The 18,288-nt window shown below is 48.0% G+C and overlaps 1 protein-coding gene across 1 annotated transcript in view; it reads left to right on the top strand.

Moving 5' to 3' along the window:
- The first annotated feature begins 2,559 nt into the window (after positions 1 to 2,559).
- Positions 2,560 to 18,288, top strand: part of arhgap21a (Rho GTPase activating protein 21a) — a 46,606-nt gene continuing 30,877 nt past the window's right edge. The window contains exons 1-2 of the mRNA XM_086101386.1: positions 2,560 to 2,939; positions 3,672 to 3,849. Coding sequence (XP_085957512.1) covers positions 3,817 to 3,849 — 33 coding nt within the window. The 5' untranslated portion in view covers positions 2,560 to 2,939; positions 3,672 to 3,816. The remainder of the gene's footprint in view (positions 2,940 to 3,671; positions 3,850 to 18,288) is intronic.

Here is an 18,288-nt window from a genome sequence, read left to right as displayed (position 1 = left end):
CAGCTCACGTGTTTTGGGGTTGTTTGGTCATATTATTGTCAAGAAAAGTTTGGACTTGACTTCCCCAAACTATCAAAATAGCGTGTTGAAACTATAGAGGCGCATCTTTTGACTTGAATTTTTCTTCATATTGTGAAACAACTCTCACCCCAGTGTGCCTCCTTTAGCCTAGCGCAGCGCTAATGCTCGCCGCACAGCCATGGGAACCTGCAGGTACCATTGTGTCGGCCGAGTGAGGTGAAAGAGATCCGACGCGCAAAGTGGCGCGACATTCACAATCAGCCACGGAGGCTTTGTAGGCGAGAGAATAGGAAGAAGGCCGCAGGTAAACTCCTGCCCCCATCGCACAAAGGGAACAAAACAGCAATTGTACATTTGAATGAAGAGTTTGTCATCCGAAGCCGACCGTTTGCCGGAGGATTTAATTTCCTGACGCACGTTTTAGCTGCTATTCACTGCACTCTCACCCTCCGCCAAAGGAGGCATTTGGAGGCGGTTCAAAGTCCTTCTTGGAGTTACCTTCATCGTTCTTGTAAGCGCACCAACTTTGTGTATTTGGATGGTTTTGGGGGGTTCAGAACATCGATCAAAACAAAATTGTGGGGATAGCCTATCATAACAGAAAGCACAAAAAAACTCTCAAAGACCCAATCATTAAATTCAACAGGCAGTCAGCCATTTTAGTTTGAAACAGCCATTTTGGAAAAATTCAAAGACTCAAACTATTTAAAAAAAAATTCTGCCCGTCATGACAGTTTTACCGGTCAACGCCAATTTTGGTGGACATGTCGCTCATGACAAAGTGCACCAAAAAGTTTCGAGGACCACTCCCTGAATTTGAACAGCAAGTCAGCCATTTTGCTTTGGAGCAGCCATTTTAGGATGAATTCCAGGACTCTAATAAGAAAATATTGTCTGTTATTTGGACAATAGTGCAAGCAAAAGACTTAAAGATAAAATAGACCAGATGCTGAGAATACATTAAAAAGTGTGTTTTAATACGTTCAAAAATGTGTTTCTTCAAATAAACAACATTTCTTTCAGTTGGCGACCAATGAAACATATGCAAACTTTTATCCCTCAGTACTCTGATCACATCTGTCATTTTCAAGTGTACTACGCCCCAGAGCGAGCCAACGGCCACATGCGCTCTTCTTCGCTCTAAATACAGTTTGGTTCGAGTGTGATGTGACACAAATAGAAAGTACATCCCCTCCAGCGTTGACTGCGTTCCAGCGATGGACTCGATGGATCAGACAGCCACCGCTGCTACCGCTGGTGCTGTTGGGTCGGTTCCAGTCAGCAAACTGGACTGCACATGCACTCAGGCAACACAGCAACTTGGAGTGGGCTGTGACCCTCGTCTTCTTACGCCATCTTTCATCTGTCTAGTGCAGTGGTTCACAAAATTCATTGTAAGTCTCCTCTAAAAAGGAAAGTAGTACTTAAGTAGGAATATATTTACATAGGATGAAATCTAGTAACACAATGCTATGAATAACCTGGCCCATCTGTTCACCTTAAAAATGAATAATGATCATTTACCGCCCAATTAAATGAAAGTGGATATTTTTCCAAAACATACATTATGATCTCTCATAGCATGGGCTAATGATTGATATGCCGGCCAAGCTATTTTGCGCACTCTTGCTATGTTTAAGCATCACTTGTTGCTCACATGGCTTTAAGTTGTCCGTTGTCGAAAATGGGGTCTTTTTTTTTTAGACAATAGCGATCTAGCCCCCCTGAAACTGGGTGGGGGGGGGGGGGGTATCCTGGAGTAGTGTGGGTCAAAGGAGGTCCTATTGTCCCGCCGTCTATTGTGCTAGCTGAGGAGCCTGCAAACAGAACACTGTCAGCCTTTGTTTTTGTCTGCATCAGCTGTGTGCAGCACCCCTTCTATCACCATCACCACACCCACCTCCACCACTACGATTTTTTCTTTTAGGCTCCCCGGATTCCCATGCGGCCGCTGTGCCCTACATGTCATCATAATAAAGTTTAAAACTCTGCTATTGCACTTGCTAATGGCTGGGCAAACATGTCCCAGTGTTTGATGGACAACATGGAGGCGGGGGGGGGGGGGGGGGTTAGATGTGATGCTCACTATTGCCAACGGCTTTTTTTTTTTTTGGTCCCCTGAATTTGCAGCTTGTAGATAGCGGGCAGTTTTGTAAATGGAAGATTTTTTTTTTTGCTTTATTTCCCCTCATGCATACCTCATCTTGTTTCCCCCTCTCCTCGGTCAGATCAAGGGACGTTGTTAATATTTGTCAACTGTGGGCATGGAAAGCCCTTTGAGACTTTTTGTGATGAAGGAATACTGTATATAAATTTAACTTGACTACAGATTCCACAAAATGGTATCAAAGTTAAATTGTCCGTAGATGACCATGTTGCCATGGGTTAATGTGGTGTCTTCTGCGCTTTACAGCAACTGTTATGTAACACTCCGTCCGATTGGTTTGTCAGAAAAAAAAAATTCCAAATTTAAACTGGCCATCCGATTGGCCGCCGTCAAGTGAGGGGCGGGCGAAAAGGTGGGGCTTCATCAAGCCAGTTGTCCGTCTCCGCACAGATGGTCGCGCCGCCAACTGGAAACTCGCAGGAGTACACACTTCTCTCCATATTTTTTGGCTTTTTCTGGTTTTAATGTTCGGTCGCGGTGGAGATGAATGAACACTGGAGGTTACATTGTCGCCCCGTCGCCGTGAGGAATGAGTGCCCGCCGAGGGGCGTCTCTCGCTGCTCTTCCCGCCGCTTTTTCTCCAGCCGAGCAGGTACCGAGCGGCTCCAGCGGGCCGCGGTCGCCAGAGGAGCTCCACTGGCGGGCTGAGCGCCTCCCAGCCTCCCGCTCTCCTCTCCGGAGCCCACATCGACCTAACATGGACCAAAGGCTCTGCCCGTCGCCTGGCCGTTGTTCTCTGGATTAATAACAGGTAGGCTCGCGAACACCCGCACAACTTGTCGTCATGTGTGTCTTTTAATTCTTAAAACGCTACTCTTTGAATATTTGAAAATGGCAAGACAATGTTTTTATTCGGCTTGTGGCACGAGCACATCAACACGACGAGTCGTCGACTTCACGTGCACCTAATATCGAGGAGAAATGTCATCCGTTTTTACCCTTTGAAAAAAATGTCAAACATATCAGCATCACTACAAAGCAACACTGTGCAAGGTTAACTGTGACGTAAATGTCACTCCTCGGTGTATATGTGTGTGTGTGTCTGCTGTGTTTATATACTCACTCACGCATTTCAAACTCAATGACAGGTCACATCAAAACAGATGACTTTCATGCTAATGCGGTCTGCAAATATTTGTACATCAAAACTATCTCATCACTCAATGATTCACATTGTTTATAACACTCGGTACACCTGCGACCTATACAAGAGTGCATCACAGAATTTGTGGTTTCACGTTGCCCTGGATCCCACCGGCAGCTGTTCCGAATATTTTGCTCCTTTTAAATGTTCAAGTGAGGTCACCATCACCTGAGCAAAACGGCTCTCAGGCCGATGCAGTGCGCTTTTACATTGACAACCATAACGGACGTAATGCTAAACTGATATCTCTATGACAGGGTTAATCAGTGGTGCAATACCTTCATATTTTTGTATGGAATCCCATTAAAATGTCATCAAATGTGCATTATTCCTGTTCAGATTCCCACCTCGACTGGACATGAGGAAGGAGGCGGGTGTGGATTAGAACTTTTTTTTTTCCTTTTTCCGTTTTTTTTTTTTCCCCTGCCATCACCCACCTGAGCTCCATGCAGCCCCCCATGGACTTGAGTGTTTTGACGTGATCATGATGCATCGACTCCGAGATGCACCGCGTGAGGTAGGTCACTCAAGTAGTGAGAGAGACTGAGAGTTATTTTTTTTGGAATGTGGCGCAAGTTGTTGATTTCTCGTTGCTTAAGTGTCATCCATGTGGGCCTAATCACACTGCGCTCACATTTTTCCCTCCTGCCTCTCCAAATATGCGCGCGGGCGCACACACACACACACACACACACACACACACACACACACACACACACACACACACACACACACACACAATCCCAGCATTCTCATTCCAGGGGAAATGTCCACGCACAGAGCTCACCAGCGTGTGATGCGGCTTGTGTGTCCGGGTTGACCGGGTTCAGCCCTTCCCCTCCATGACAACTGTTTAAGAGCAAAAAAAGAGCCGCACAAAGAGACGTTTATGCTCCCGCGCCTAATCTTTCTTTTTTTGGAAAAGTTTCTGCGCCGACCCGAGTGCTTACATCACTGCAATCATCATCACGCTGCAGCTTGGACCCAGTGCATGTCATGACAGACCAGTGGTGCTGCCATGTTTTGGATTATCATCAGAAAATGGAATCAAGTGTGTGTGTGTGTGTGTGTGTGTGTGTGTGTGTGTGTGCGCCGTAATCCTCTTAGTAGGACTGGGCGATATGGTTTTAGAACAAAATCTCAGTCCACGTCAATAAAAAAGAAGCAAGTGACATTGTTTCAATCAAGTTTTCGATCGAATCGAACGCGTATCTGCCTCACAGTTTTGTGTTGGGGGGTTTGAATCCAGATTCCGGCCTTCCTGTGGGTAGTTTGCAGCCCGGTTGAATTTATCAAATATTTTTATAACTGCTAAGTATTTACCGGCAAATTGAGTTTAAATTATGAAGCAACAATACAGTGATTTGGTCATTTTTAACATTTTTACATGAATGTGGTGTCCCCATTTCGGACATTTTTCCCCATTTTTCACAGGACAGCGACGACATAAAACAATAACTAATATTCATGTGCTGTGCAGTTGTTGTTTTTTGTTCACTTGAGGTCGCCATACATATATCATTTTCTACACTGTAGTATCTGTGTGTCTGAGTGTGTGGTGTGGATGTGGGTTCAAAAGCCTGGTCTGGTGAGTGACATGGGAGTCGGCAAGTCACAGTGGAGTTAGCTGGCTGTTAACCGGATAACCGCGATGATGTCGCTAATGAATGGTGAGTGACTGGGTGTCATTTTTAGCCGGAGAAACTCATGTATGCATTTGGTGCCTCACATGGGTTTGGTTGATGAATGTCAATAAAATGGAGCTTAATAAGCAGCGAGGGAGCCGTTTTACATCAATAACGTTCAGCGTGGACAGCAAACGAGAGTCAGAATATGAGCTTTCTTTCTCTTAAGTGCACCACAGACACGAATCTAATAAATATCTCCTTTGGTGGCACTTCTGCCTGGCGACAAGCTGGAACCTTCATTCAGGATCATCATTCAGCTTTGTTAAAATACTGACAGCGCTCTCGGTATTCATGCCAGGGCAGGAGATTGTGTTGCTTAAATGTGAGTGAAATCGACTACCGCTGTTACACAATTTTTATTGGGAACATTCTCTGCCTCTTCCTCTATAACGCTGCATCTCTTCCAGGAGAGCTTGGTGCTGCTAACCCCCCCCACACACACATTTTAAGTGGGGGGGGGGGGTGTTTTGTATGTCCAAAAACACTTCTGTTTTTGGACATACAAAAACAGAAGTGTTTGTATGTCCAAAATATAATGTCGTATTTTTTACTGGGGATGTCACCAGCCAAGTGCGGCGATCTACCGGCAATGGCGTGACATCATCTGGTTGTTTACGCCGACACGCTCAAACTTTCAAGGTTCACTGAGTGACCCCCACCCCTTCCTTAATGACACATCCCAAGCGGGATAAGGCGCCCCTCCCTCCGCTTCCCATCTCGCCTCATTAATGAGGAAGGGGCGTCATCTCTAAGCCCCCCCCCCGCCCCCCCGCACACCCACCCCCAGCCTCCCTACTTTTGCATTTATACACACAGAGACCGCCGACCAAGCCGTGAAAATACAGCTGCCCCCCGTCATGCTGAGAAAAACACCCCGCGTGTGCCACGTCTGTTTTGGACTCTCTTACCCGCTGCTCGCTTGACCCTCGTCAGCGGATTATTATTTACATTTCGTGTCGGTTGGATGGAAGAAAGCAAGGGTTGTTGTTTTAATGAAGGTCACCTACATTGATACAGTCAACCCCTGTTGGTCGCAGGGGGGCAGGTTCCAAAGCCACTCGCAATAGGTGAAAATAAAAATGTGGTAGAGCATGTAAAAAAAACATTTTAAAATAGTTTGACCCCTTCCACCTCCCTTACCACTTTTCAACGTTGTCCCGCAGGGTTCTATACTTGGTCCAACACATTTGATTATTCACATCAACGATATAACCCATGACAAGACCTCCTCCAGTGTCCCACTTTGCCCTCAAACTCCAGTGTAGTGCACACAAAATGGTTGCCGGGCAACCAAAGGGCGTCACATTGAGATTCGCCTCGACTCCCATCATGTATCGCGTTTATGCTCTGGTGTTTTGGTCTAACTTTAGCTCAGCTAGCCTGATAACCTCATTCTCTGTTCCTTTTATTCCTGCCTAGTCTTTTGATGGTGCTATATTTAGCCTGCATAAAGATGGAAGCTTGGCAGAAGGCGTGCACGGTCAGAATCTGGCATCTTCAAACTATTGTTGCCTTTTTCTCCTGAAAGGAGAAAGGGGGAAATCCGCCTGGCCGCACGAAAGGTCATCCAATTTGTGACAACTGTAAATCTGGTGCTCGTGTGGAGGAGCGACGGTGGTACTTGGATGTGGCGCAAGGGCCCAAAAGAGCCCAAATAAAGAGCCATTAGAAGGGCTTTCACTGGTAGGACTTGGTAGTATAATAAATTTGGTTGATGTGTCGATCATGAGGAGACCCACAAAAAAGAAATCTACCATTTCGTAGTCACTTCATTGTAATCTTTTGGCATTTCCACTGGGGGTGAAAGCCTGACTTGCCCCACCTCGAGCAGCCAGTTTTACCCAGGAATGTAAAATGTGGTAACCATATCTATCATGAGGAGACCCACCAAAAAAAACCTTCAAAAAAAAAACATGCACCGAAAAGACCCCCAGGGAAGCGGACACTTTGAGCTCATTTTGGCCATTTCCGGGTGTCCTCAAATGACAAACCCGTCCCAGTCCCAGAAGCCTCTTTTATTTAACAACTTGAAATTTGCTGGACATGTGTATCATAAGTTGACCCGCAATAAATAAATAAAATCTCAAGATGCCATGCCAGAAAAGACACAGGGGGCCATTTTAGGGTCCTTTTGGACATTTCCAGGGGTCCTTCACGAAGTTGTGCGGTGCTGCAAGATGTTGGGTAGACAGGCAGAAGAGATGCAGTCTAATGTTTAGTGAGGCTGAGGTTCTATCTCTTCCACACGCCCAAGGCATCTTTGGCAACACGGGCTGCCTCCAATCTTTGGCAGCATGCAGCGAGTTATGCTCATCCTGCCTCCAATCCATTCATATATTTCACCCTTTAGCTTCCCCCCATCCCCACCCGGCAGGCAGCATGATCTTTTTGCTCCGAGTGTGACATTTAACCACGTGTGTGAGTTTGTCGTTTAGGTGCAGCTTTATGCCACCAGCCGCTATCGGCACTGAGCCTAAACTGCTAACGTGTGAGCTTTGGAGGTCCTGGCAGGAAACCACGTAATTTCCGGAATCTGTCACCGCTCTAAGTTAGCAGTGGGGGCACCGTGATGATGAAGGGATGATTTCATTGATGATTTGCGAAGTTGTGGCATTATGTGCTTATCTGCCAAATAAATAAATAAAAATAAAACACCATACAATAAACTCAACACTTGTTGCAACTTTCCAGCAACCACCTCCGCCATTTGAAGCCAGAGTGCACGTGTTGTTTTGGGACGGAGTGCCGTGCCTGTGCACAGAAAGACACGAGATCCATGATTCACATTTGATTGGATTATATTGAGTGTGTGCTCGGGGGGTAGGGGGGTGGTGTTGGGCATTGTGCGTTTTCATGGATCTCTCAAGGGCTTAATGCTGATTGGTGCAGACATGGGAGTTGAGCTGAGTCAGTTGAGCTGGCCCCGAGGGCACATCATTTATGTGCAGCAGTGAGAAGTAAAGGGGTTAGACTTAATTTGGGTTTTGGGTTATTGTTAGTTGGTCCTAAGGGTTGGATTTAGTTTGAGTTTAGGATCAGGCAAATTTTGTGTTGGCCACATTTAAAATTCTTCATAAGTGTACCGTAAAGTACATTTTACAAATCATGCTGCGTGCAACACTCATAAATGCGCTCAATCGACATCGCGGCCCTTTTTGTCATTTTCCATTTGGAGATTGCCGAGCCTGCGCTAGCAAACGGAAACTGTGGTTTTGACTGTCATTCCGAGATAAGCTCTTCCGATTGCCCCTGAAACTGTTTAGCCAACGCGGGCAATCTCAAAACAGCCGGCTGGATCTGACCGACGTTACTAACTGAAAGTCCTCAAATAAGAGTTACGTGGAGCCGCTTGTTGGCCGACCCGAAGAGGGTTCGTTTAAAGGGTTGCGGAGCCTGAGGCTGCCCGTGTCTGGTCTTTTAACTGTGTAGCCTCTTAAACCTCAAACGAGATTCCGTGTGATCGCTCATCCTGTTTTCACCGCTGCGAGATGTAGCGCTCACAAAAGACCGCCAGTGCTACTCTCGCTATCCCTACGGTGCTATCTTGGGAATCGGAAGAAAGACCCAAGTCTCGGGTTCTCGATCTTTTCTCCATGACATCACATGTACGCGTTGCAAAAGATCTGACGGCACCACTCGTAAGGGAATCCTTTGATATCAGCGATTAAGAAAAAAACCCCTGAATGTCTATTCAATTGAATGAACGTCTTAAACTCTGCCCCCGGGCTGGCTCCGCGCTGCTAATTGGTGGCAGCACTTCACATCAGCGTTTCTGACGATGCCTCAATCGCAACCATCTGGGTGTTGTAGTGCCTCAAAGGGAGGCAACAGGAACGTAAACAATCCCGGACAACTGTTTACTGGCCCCCGGTAGTTCTGAAATGAGTTTCCGGGATCTTCTTCCGACATCCCGCAGTGAGGAAGCCACTTGATGTTTGGTTTACGTTCTGGAGGTGACTTCCCCAGTGGTGGGGGCTGTGGCATGCCTCTTCTAGGCAGTCAAAGATTCTTGTTTCATTCTTAGAAGAGTCTCGCAGGGGGGGGCGGATAGGAGCGAACGTTTGAACAAGCTAAAAATCACGACACCTGCATTGTATGTGTACCCTTTAAGGGGCGTGGCCAAGTGAGTGATGTCAGGAATTCGGCTGGCCTGTGAGTAAGCGTCTGAGTGCGTGTTCTCGAGTCTTTCTGCTTCAACGTAGTATATTCAATCGAAATACTGCGCCACGGCTTTACTGCACGAGGCGCGGATGAGGACAAGCTAAACGTGTGAGATTCTGGGAGAGAGGAGGTTAAAAGTCCACCCCAGATGAAGTCCTGCATTGCGGCCGCGCTCATTTCAGAGCGAGCCGCTGCGACACAACTGCAGAGACGAGCCCCTGGGAGGTACATCCCTCGGACCGCAGATGCAGACTCGCGGTGCAGGGCTCTCTGTAACCATGGCGATGCCTCTCCCGCATTCAAATGGACAATACTTTTCCTTCCACAAAAGTTGCTTTGGAATATGCGATCAAATCATTAACATACGCTAATTGACGTGCATCTCGGTGAAACAGCCGAAGCTGGCAGGGTGCCCGCCGGGCTCACAGATGGGTCTGGAGATGCCCCCAACGGCACCCTCCCGTCTGTCGGCGTGGCCTGGAGTGGCGCCGTCACGGCATTGTTTGTGAGTCAAAGCTGAAGACCAGTGTTGTGGGGTAGGGGGTCCGCTCCTTCAGAGGAACGCAAGATGTCTCATATGAAAATTCTGGACTGTATGCTTAACAACAACTGGAACCTGGTCTGTGATCTCTACTGTGCCTGGAACAGTCAGGTCTGTAGCATCCGTGTATAACAAGCCATGTGTAGCTTTTGCTCGCCTCACTGTCCCGGGGGGTTTCCAGGAATGCCATCCTCTGATATCTGCGGTATTAATAGACGGCATTCATTGAGCCGCACGGCGTGGAAGTGGAAACTGCGGCGCGCCTGGCATGCTGACCTCCGAGTGTCCCTTAGCTCGCAGCCTCCTTGCGTGCCTGCCGCTGTCTCCGGGGCACGGGGTTGGGGGGGAGGCTTTGGACACAATTGGATTTGACAAAATGTGCCTTGTTAAGTTATTTCCTGAAATATCTTTGGCTTGACTCCATTCGGAATGCCAAAGAGTGTCCCTGAGTTTCATCTCAGTGTTGGAAAAAAAAAGTAATATTGAATATGGGGCGGTTTTACTGTCCAAGGGTGAAAAGGTTGAAATCTTTCCAGTTTCCACATTGGATGGATACTGTAAGCCATGAATGAGGATGTCTCATACAGTGCTCTTTGTGCTCTAGTGTATGCCTCATCTGTGTGTACATGCTCCGAAGTCCTTTCCTCTGTGCTGTTTTGGTCCTTTGACTCGACATTCATACAAGGCAACTCATTGTAGCCTTCCTTTCTTTTTTTCCAGACCACGAATGCTTGATGCGAGCCGCAAAGAAAGGCTCGTCGGCCGCGCCGTTCTCCGGCCGGCCCCGATTCAATTTCGGCAAAATTGTTTGCGTGGAACTGATAGGCCTCTTGTGTTGTGGCCGGCCAACTGCTGTCTGAGGTGCTGAAGACAGCGTTTTGTGTGGAGGATGTCTTGTGAAATACTTATGAGGAAACACCCGGCGGGAGAGGGCGAGGCAGGCCAACGACGGTGGCACCTGTCGCATGTATACAGACGGGCTCACGTTGGCTCAAAGGTGCCGGTGCTCGCATTGTCATCTGCGAGAATAGCACTCATTGAAACGTTTCAGGGACAGCGGTTACTCCAGTGGACGGCTTATCGTGTTATCAGGTGAGAGTTCGGGCCTGATTCTTTTGCAGTTGTACTGAAAGACTGAAAAAAAGTATTCTCATGATCAGTGAAAAAAGGTTTTCTCATGATCAGAGTCTGAAAGAACTGCCCGTTCACACCTAAAGTGTAGTTACACAGGGCTAGAGAGAGGTCCCCCCCCACCCCGTTTTGTGGTGATGAGTTGAAACATGACACCGGGGGGGCTGCCGTGCCACATGGGTGTTTGACATCAATTCACTTCCGTCAAAAAAACTCAAAAGAGTGACAAGGATTAATAATTCATAGATGAAGAGACCAATTATGTGAAGCATCCAGGAGGGGGGCTGGGGGTGGGGGGGGGGGGCGAACCCCGCGGGACCCTAATTGGCGCACCTGCTCCAGGTCCCCGAAGGGTCGGGATGGTCGTACGGGTGTAAGTGAGTCCTCTTTTCTTTGTCTGCCGACCTCGAAACTCAGAATGCCAGCGGGACGACTCGATGGTGCTCGGCGCGTCACCTCATCATCCCGACGAGGACCCCGCCCATCTCGGTGGGAAACCCCTCCAAGCACCCCCTTGCCCCCTCCTCTGTGGGCCCCTCAATGCTCTGAATGCCAGATTCAAATGAATGAAAGTGATTTTAATGTCCATTCCTGTCCTGTGTTCTTGTGGTCATCTTTGGGGGGCAAGTTAGGAATGAAAATGTGAAGGATTTTGTCCTTCCGAACCCGCTCACGGGCAGAGACTCGGCTTCGGGTGCGCATCACACCGGCGTTGTCTATTTCGTGCCTCCTTCCATTTCATTTCTCCTTTGTTGGAGAAGCATTCCAGTCTGTTGGCCCGCACAATCGCGCCGACCATTTGCATATGAAAGCGGCCCAATGGCGGTGAATACCGCAGTAGAGGAAAAAAAAAAGAAGAAAGAAAGGGAGGGAAGAAGTGTCATAAAACTTCCAACGCACTCGCAGGAAGAATGTTCGCGAGCCTCATCGTAGCACATGTGGCGGATATTTCCCTTTTCACCGTGATCCAAAAAGCGCTGTCGTTCTTGGCGTCTTGTCTTCTTTTCTGAAATTGCTCAATGTTGAATCGCGTTGCGGTGTGATCGCACAATTTGTAAACCGGATCGTGGAGCAGTGTTCCCACTTGACTTGACGAGTTTTTCAAGTCCAAGCCATCACTTGCTGAAACGCACTTTCCCCAAAGTCTTTCTTTGCACCTTTTCGCCTCTTTTGAAATGTCAGATAACATCGCTTTGAGGAAAAAGGAAGCTTTCCAACGAATACTTGCTTCACGCCATTGTATACTTTGCGTGTATACTGTAAAAAAAGAAAATCATCATAATCTCGGGTACAGTGTGAATCATATGCCGTGACTGTAGCATGTAGCATTAGCATTAGCCTCCCAAGTGTAGCTCAGCACGCCCTCCTGCGATAATGTTGACACATAGCCAGCAAGCGCGTTTAACCTGGCTGTGGATTAGACACAAGCAGGTCACATGTGATACCCCCGCTGGAGGAACTGAAAGAAATCCTCCTTTTTGGGAGTTGGGAGGGCGGGGGGGGGGGGGGGGCTCTGCATGAATTTGAGCTCAGCAGTTCGGCTCGTGAGCAGAATGCTGATTCACCTCGTACTGTCACCGTAACCCCCTTCCCCCCTCGTTTTTCCCCGCATGTAATCCCTCTGACATATGTGCATGAGTGGGGGTTGCCGCAAACAGAAGGCGCTTGCTTATTTGTAAAAAAAAAACAAATATGCGCCGTCGCGCCACCGCTGCCGCCTTGTGTCCTCGAAGCGCGTCGCCTTGGGAATGACACAGACTGGCGCTTCTTCCGTCATTTAGCGGCAGGAAAGAATCTTGGGAGAAAACGCGGCACCGTGCATCCCTTTGGTGCAATGCAGACGTGTCGGGGAGGAGCTTCGACTGGCTCGACGTGTTACGTTGTCGTCTGAAAGCGCGGTGGTCCTCCTCTGCCCACCCCCCCCCCCCTCTCGTGCACACTTGTTCGTCATGCAATTATCAGATGGCGGCTTGATTTTTGAATGCCCTGACATACACATTTTTTTTCCCTCGCAAAAATTTGGCTAGCTTCACATATGCAGCTGCTCAAGTGATGTGGGGAGGGGGCGGGGGGGTTGAGCTGGAGTCATGGACCACCTTAAAATAATTTTCAATCATCTAAAGGTGCCACTGATTTCTGCTGTTTAGAATATATTAAATATATCAATCATGCATTTGCAGGCAACAGTGGAATTATGACTTTTATTCTTCATTTTTTGAATCTCCTCCCTTGGTGGCGCATCATTCACCTTCCGCGCTCATAATCTTCCGTCATTTGATGAGGCCTGGGGCTGACGTCACCGTTGTTTGGTGCCCTTCTGCTGTCCTTCCTCCTACACGCCGCCCACCCCCCTCCTCCATTCCGGTAAGAGGGGTGGTGATTGGACGCCTGAGCACCAGAGCACGTGAATGGACGCTGCTAAATTGCATCCCTCCACTCGCTTTTGTCACCACGGTGTCTCCACACCTCGCCAACGGTGATGAATTGAGCCCAAAAGCAATCTGGCAGCCTCAGAAGTGGAGGTTGCCGGGACAAAATGGTGCCAAATGTTTTCGGGTGAGTAATTGAGAATCACATCCATCTGTTTCTTCCCGGCTTCCCAGTTGTGTTTTCCGAAAAAAGAAAAGCCCCCGCGTTATTGTGTCAACGAATGCCTCACCAGTGGTTGAGTGTTGATTGCGGTGAGTGAGAATGCACCGGTCACTCCCTTCGCCATGTTACTTCGAGGGGGCCACCCCTTGAAAACAAAAGGAGGAGGGTGTGGACCAGAAGGAGGTCCATATGTTCAGGAGGTGCAAACAGAAGGGGAGAAGAGATGCAGCAGAGAAGGAAAAGATGAGGACTTCTTATTGTTTCCAGCTGGTTCCGGGTGTGGCTGCTGTAGAGTCTTCTAGTCTCTGACCTGTCAGCCAAATGTAGTTTTTTTTTTTTCATCGGGTCATGAAAATATCCCAAATAATGGTGATCTAATATATTTTCCGAAATGGTTGGCAGCTTCTGCTAACGTTGGTGCTTAAAGTGTCGCGATGACTTTATGGTCGCACCGGACGAGCATTTTTGTCAAAGCCTTGTCCAACCTCGCAAACAGCTAAAGGAAGGAAACAGGCCAGCCAAACTCATATTCGCTCAAATTACTGGGATTTGGCTGCCGTGGCCCAGTGGACTAGCGGTTGGCACGTCTGCCTCGCACTTGAGTTCTGAGGTTTGGCGTTCGAATCTCAACTCAGGCCTTTCTGGATGGACGGTACTCCCGTATTCCAGAAACAGACTTGTTACCGGCTTTTACCGTACCCCAATTGAGTCCAAGTTGCAAAACCATCTCTTTTTTTTTAATGAAGCATTTAGAAAATAAATATTTTATCATTTAAGAGAAAAAAACATATTACAAAGTATGTTGTGTGCACACTCAAATGCAGTTATTCAGATGACAGTGCCTTGAGGTACTCCCAGTTGGCACTTCTAAAAAAGATAATAAAAGTGTCACTGACAGACCCGAGGCCACACGGCCTAGAATAAAAACCAAACCACTTAACTCTTAACCGCACTGTCCTTTATTATTTATTTATTTTGGGGGGGGCAGCTTTCTCCCACTCAGCTCATTATTGAATTAGGCAGTAAAACACAAGCTTGACGTGAACCGCACGGTGCATCCCCTGTTGGGCTGGACAGCAGTGAAGATCATCTGCGGGATGCTCCGTCAACAGCCATTAGGATCCCCGGCCTGGTTTCCATTTAGACGATGATGCCACTCGACGGGATTCTCCAGCGAAGCCTTCAGGTTTGGTGGAATGTAGGAAATCTTGGGATTCCCACGTGTGGAAAACACAGGATGGTGCCGTACGGAAAACATTTCACCAACGTAAATGCTTGACTTGTTTAATGTTGGCGTCTATTGTCGTTATTCTCCAACGAAATGAAATGGCCTACCAGTCTGAGGTTACAGCGCCATCTGTTGCTCTGGCATGCACACGACAGCTTGTGAAATGTCTCTTTACATGGACGGAGATGGAGAATTCCGGTGTAAAAATACACCCACCCCGTGTACGTAATGGAGTCAAAGAAGATTAGGAGTCCCTATTCATCAACCGGTATCAAGACTTTTATTCTTAGGTGATTGATGACCGGGGGTGGAGCTAAACGAGCCATGCGGCCGCACACATGCACAGATTCGGAGGCAACGTGCAACGCCGCATACCTCCTCGACGCACTTTATTCCGGGCCTTTCCACACTCCCAACATTCCAGCGTCCGTATCTCACCGTGAGCCCCAACTGCTTTCAATCAGTCGGGTCACGAGGCTCTCCAGATGGGCCTCAGCTTTGGGCGGGACTACCACGGAACGTGGTAGAAGGAGTCGAGTTGGAAGGGGGTTTGAGGGGGGGGGGTGTTGATGGGGGCTCCACTAGTCAACATACTTGTGCCCCTCTTCTCCATTCTCAGCCCAGCCCATTCAGCTTGAATTGCGTCACCTTCTTCCTCGGAGACCGGTGCTGGACGTCTGGCCACCGCGCATGTATTTATTTCTGAGCCTCACACTGGTCCAATTATTATTTTTATTATTTTTTTTACTAGCTGACATTTTCCACCGGTGCTTGTGTTTTGAAAAGACCACTGTGTGCTTTTTGGACATCCGCATAACAGGACGTGCTTTTTTTTTTTTAAAGCCTGACGAAGAAAAAAAAAATTAGGCCAGCGTTTGCAATTTAGCAAAAGCCGAGGGTCATCTGTTTTCACTTGGGCTGCTGAGTACTTGACACGCGGACCGTAAATAAAAATATGCATCTTTTTGGAGTCGTGAAGTGGAGTATGTCATCGTCGTCGTGCTCGGCAGTCGACATGTCCTATCCGGTCATGACTGCGAAAAGAGGAGGGAGAACAAGGAGATATTGACTCCTAATGTGCTAACGCAATCAGTCCACGAGACTGTTAGCGAGAGGAATCAGTTGGCGCTGCTCACCACCTCTCATCGAGGCCAAAATTCCACACAGCAGAATGAGCATTTCTGGAGTAATTTTGTTACTCTGGTTCTTTTCATAGCCGGAAATCCACTCTTTTGTCAGCTGGTTAGGACATAGCCTTCGATTCTTAATTTGCTCCACGTTCCCTTTTGCTTTGACTTTGTTTGCGAGCGTTACCTGGCGACGGTTAAAAAAAAAAAGAATCTCCCCTTTCCTCCCTGTCGTCATCGTCCCCCTACTCTCTGTCGCGGCGGTCTCGCATTACGTGGTCTCATTCTCGGAGCGGAGACCCGCTCGCTTAGTCCTGGAGTATTGGCCGCTAGACCTCGGTTGAAAAATTGCTTGGACTTGAGCGCAAAGCGCGAGTCAGTCCTCGAAGCTCATCTTGGCACCTAAAACGTTGGGCAGGATGGTCGAGTCAGGTTGGCCGAACGATTCAACGATTTGAGCTCGTGTCATTCATTTTTGAAAGATGGAACCTCACACCAGAGGTTAATCAATCAGGCTAATCTGGTAGAGTTCCCCCCCGACAATCTGGTTGACTTTAATCCGCGGGGATCCTAGATTTGTCACAATGTTTTTACTGTACCCTGCTTTAAGGGCAGCAAAGAGTGTCTTTTGAGCCTCCCCCCCTGACGCCGTGGCAAAACAATCCGGTCAAAGGGATTGACTGAGTGTGGTTTGCTTAGTTTAGCCACTGATCTCTGCTCCGCTAACAGGATTAGAGTGGCTGCTAGTACCTCCACCCCTTTGGTGATTGGTGTGGACCTACCGGGCTAGCCCGCCCTTGTCCACTCTCACTTTGTCCTCTTACCGATTTAACCTCGTCGGTTTGCTGAACTAATGAGGTGTATATTTATCCTGATTTGTCAGTGTGTCATTCGACCCTTTTCGAATTGTTTAACCCAGAGGTGTTAAACATAAGGCCCGCGGGCCGGAACCAGCTCCCAAGGAGGTTCAATTAGGCCCACAGGATATTTTAAAAGTGAAAAAAATACATCAAAGACACGGAATGAATATTTTAATAAGCTGCAATTCGTGGATCATCCGCTAGGGGGAACACTGTTTTGATCAGAGTAGAAGACAACATTGTTTTGATCAGAGAAGAAGACAACAGCAGTCTCACAGTCTGTCACAGAGATGGACCCACCACAGCAGTCAAAGCAGTCCTAATTGCTAGCGAAATAGCATTAGCATCAAAGCCGTATTCCGACGGTGACTTTGTTAAATGATGCACGATGAAGGTGGCTGAACTTGAATGTCCTGAGAAGCGACAAGCAAGGGTTAAAATCATGACCCTTTGCCCCCCGTGCTGCTTATGTAAGAAACTGGCAGGTTCACGGCCTCCGTACTTTTGATCGCAGCGCTATTCTTCTCATGATATGAAATGCCTCTCGGTTCGATCGTCTGACAGCTTCAGGGCAGGAAGCCGTTTTACTACCATGCGATGCGTGTATTCAATTGGGCGGAACGTTTTATCGCCAGCAAAGGAAAATGTTCTCAACCGGCTTCCAGAGACGGTCTAGGTATGATTTTTAAAACACATGTAGCCTACTGCAGGTGCCCAAGTGGAGATAAATGGTCGGCGTCCACCTGCTTGGCCCTTTGGTCTCTGTTCAAAAGTGTCTTGTTTTGATGCGACGCACATGCGACACTTCCTCATGCTCACCGACGTGTTTGTCGCCGCTGGTTTATCAAACGTGGGGGCAACGTAGCTGGTTGATAGCATCCACCCACCCGCCAACAGATCAGAAACAGATTTTAATGCTTAATTGGTGGCTCTTGCTCGGTCAGGCCCACCGACAACCTCTGACGTCGATGCCTAGCAATCGCCGCCCACGCCCCCCTCCCTTTCAGACCGGCGAGCGGCCGTCGGCGGCGACGTGAAGCCATCTGGCGCTCAATCTGGATGCTCCGACGGCAACCCCCGGCCGGAGCTTTCGGTGTCGTGCTTTACAGTAACCCGTTACAGCGCAGGCCCGACGGTTTGCAGTCAAAACCTGGTTCGTCTCATTTATTTGTTCACCCAAAGAAAACGGGCTTTGGAGTAAGATTTTTGAACACCATCCATCGTAAACATTATTGGCTGTGTCTGTCACACTATTTCACTCACATAATACTGACTAGGGACCGACTGAATTACGCCGGCGATGTTTTTGGTTGGGGAGGTAGTTTCTGTTTGATTCAATCAGAGTATGACAACGTCAGACAAGATGGCGGTGCGGGCACCCGCAGCGGCTCCTCTTGTTGTCTGTTTAATTCATTATCTGTAGTAGTCTTCAGAACAAAGAGGCGACAGAGGGTTGATTTGTAACTAAACCAATAAAAAACAAGGGAACATGACACGGGTTTTAAATGTCGTATGTCGGGCCTGCAATAAACCAAGACCCCCTGTCGAGTTATTTGGAAAGCTAAAGTTACATAATCATCTCTTGTCATGTGTGTCATAAAAGGCGGTCCTTGAAATTGTCAATATTT

The sequence above is a fragment of the Hippocampus guttulatus genome, chromosome 21 (genome assembly GCF_054856545.1).
Source record: "Hippocampus guttulatus isolate MCC_2025c chromosome 21, RoL_Hgut_1.0, whole genome shotgun sequence".
Taxonomy (NCBI): Eukaryota; Metazoa; Chordata; class Actinopteri; order Syngnathiformes; family Syngnathidae; genus Hippocampus; species Hippocampus guttulatus.
Note: the sequence above shows the minus strand (reverse complement) of the source record. Positions and strands in the feature narration are given on the sequence as shown.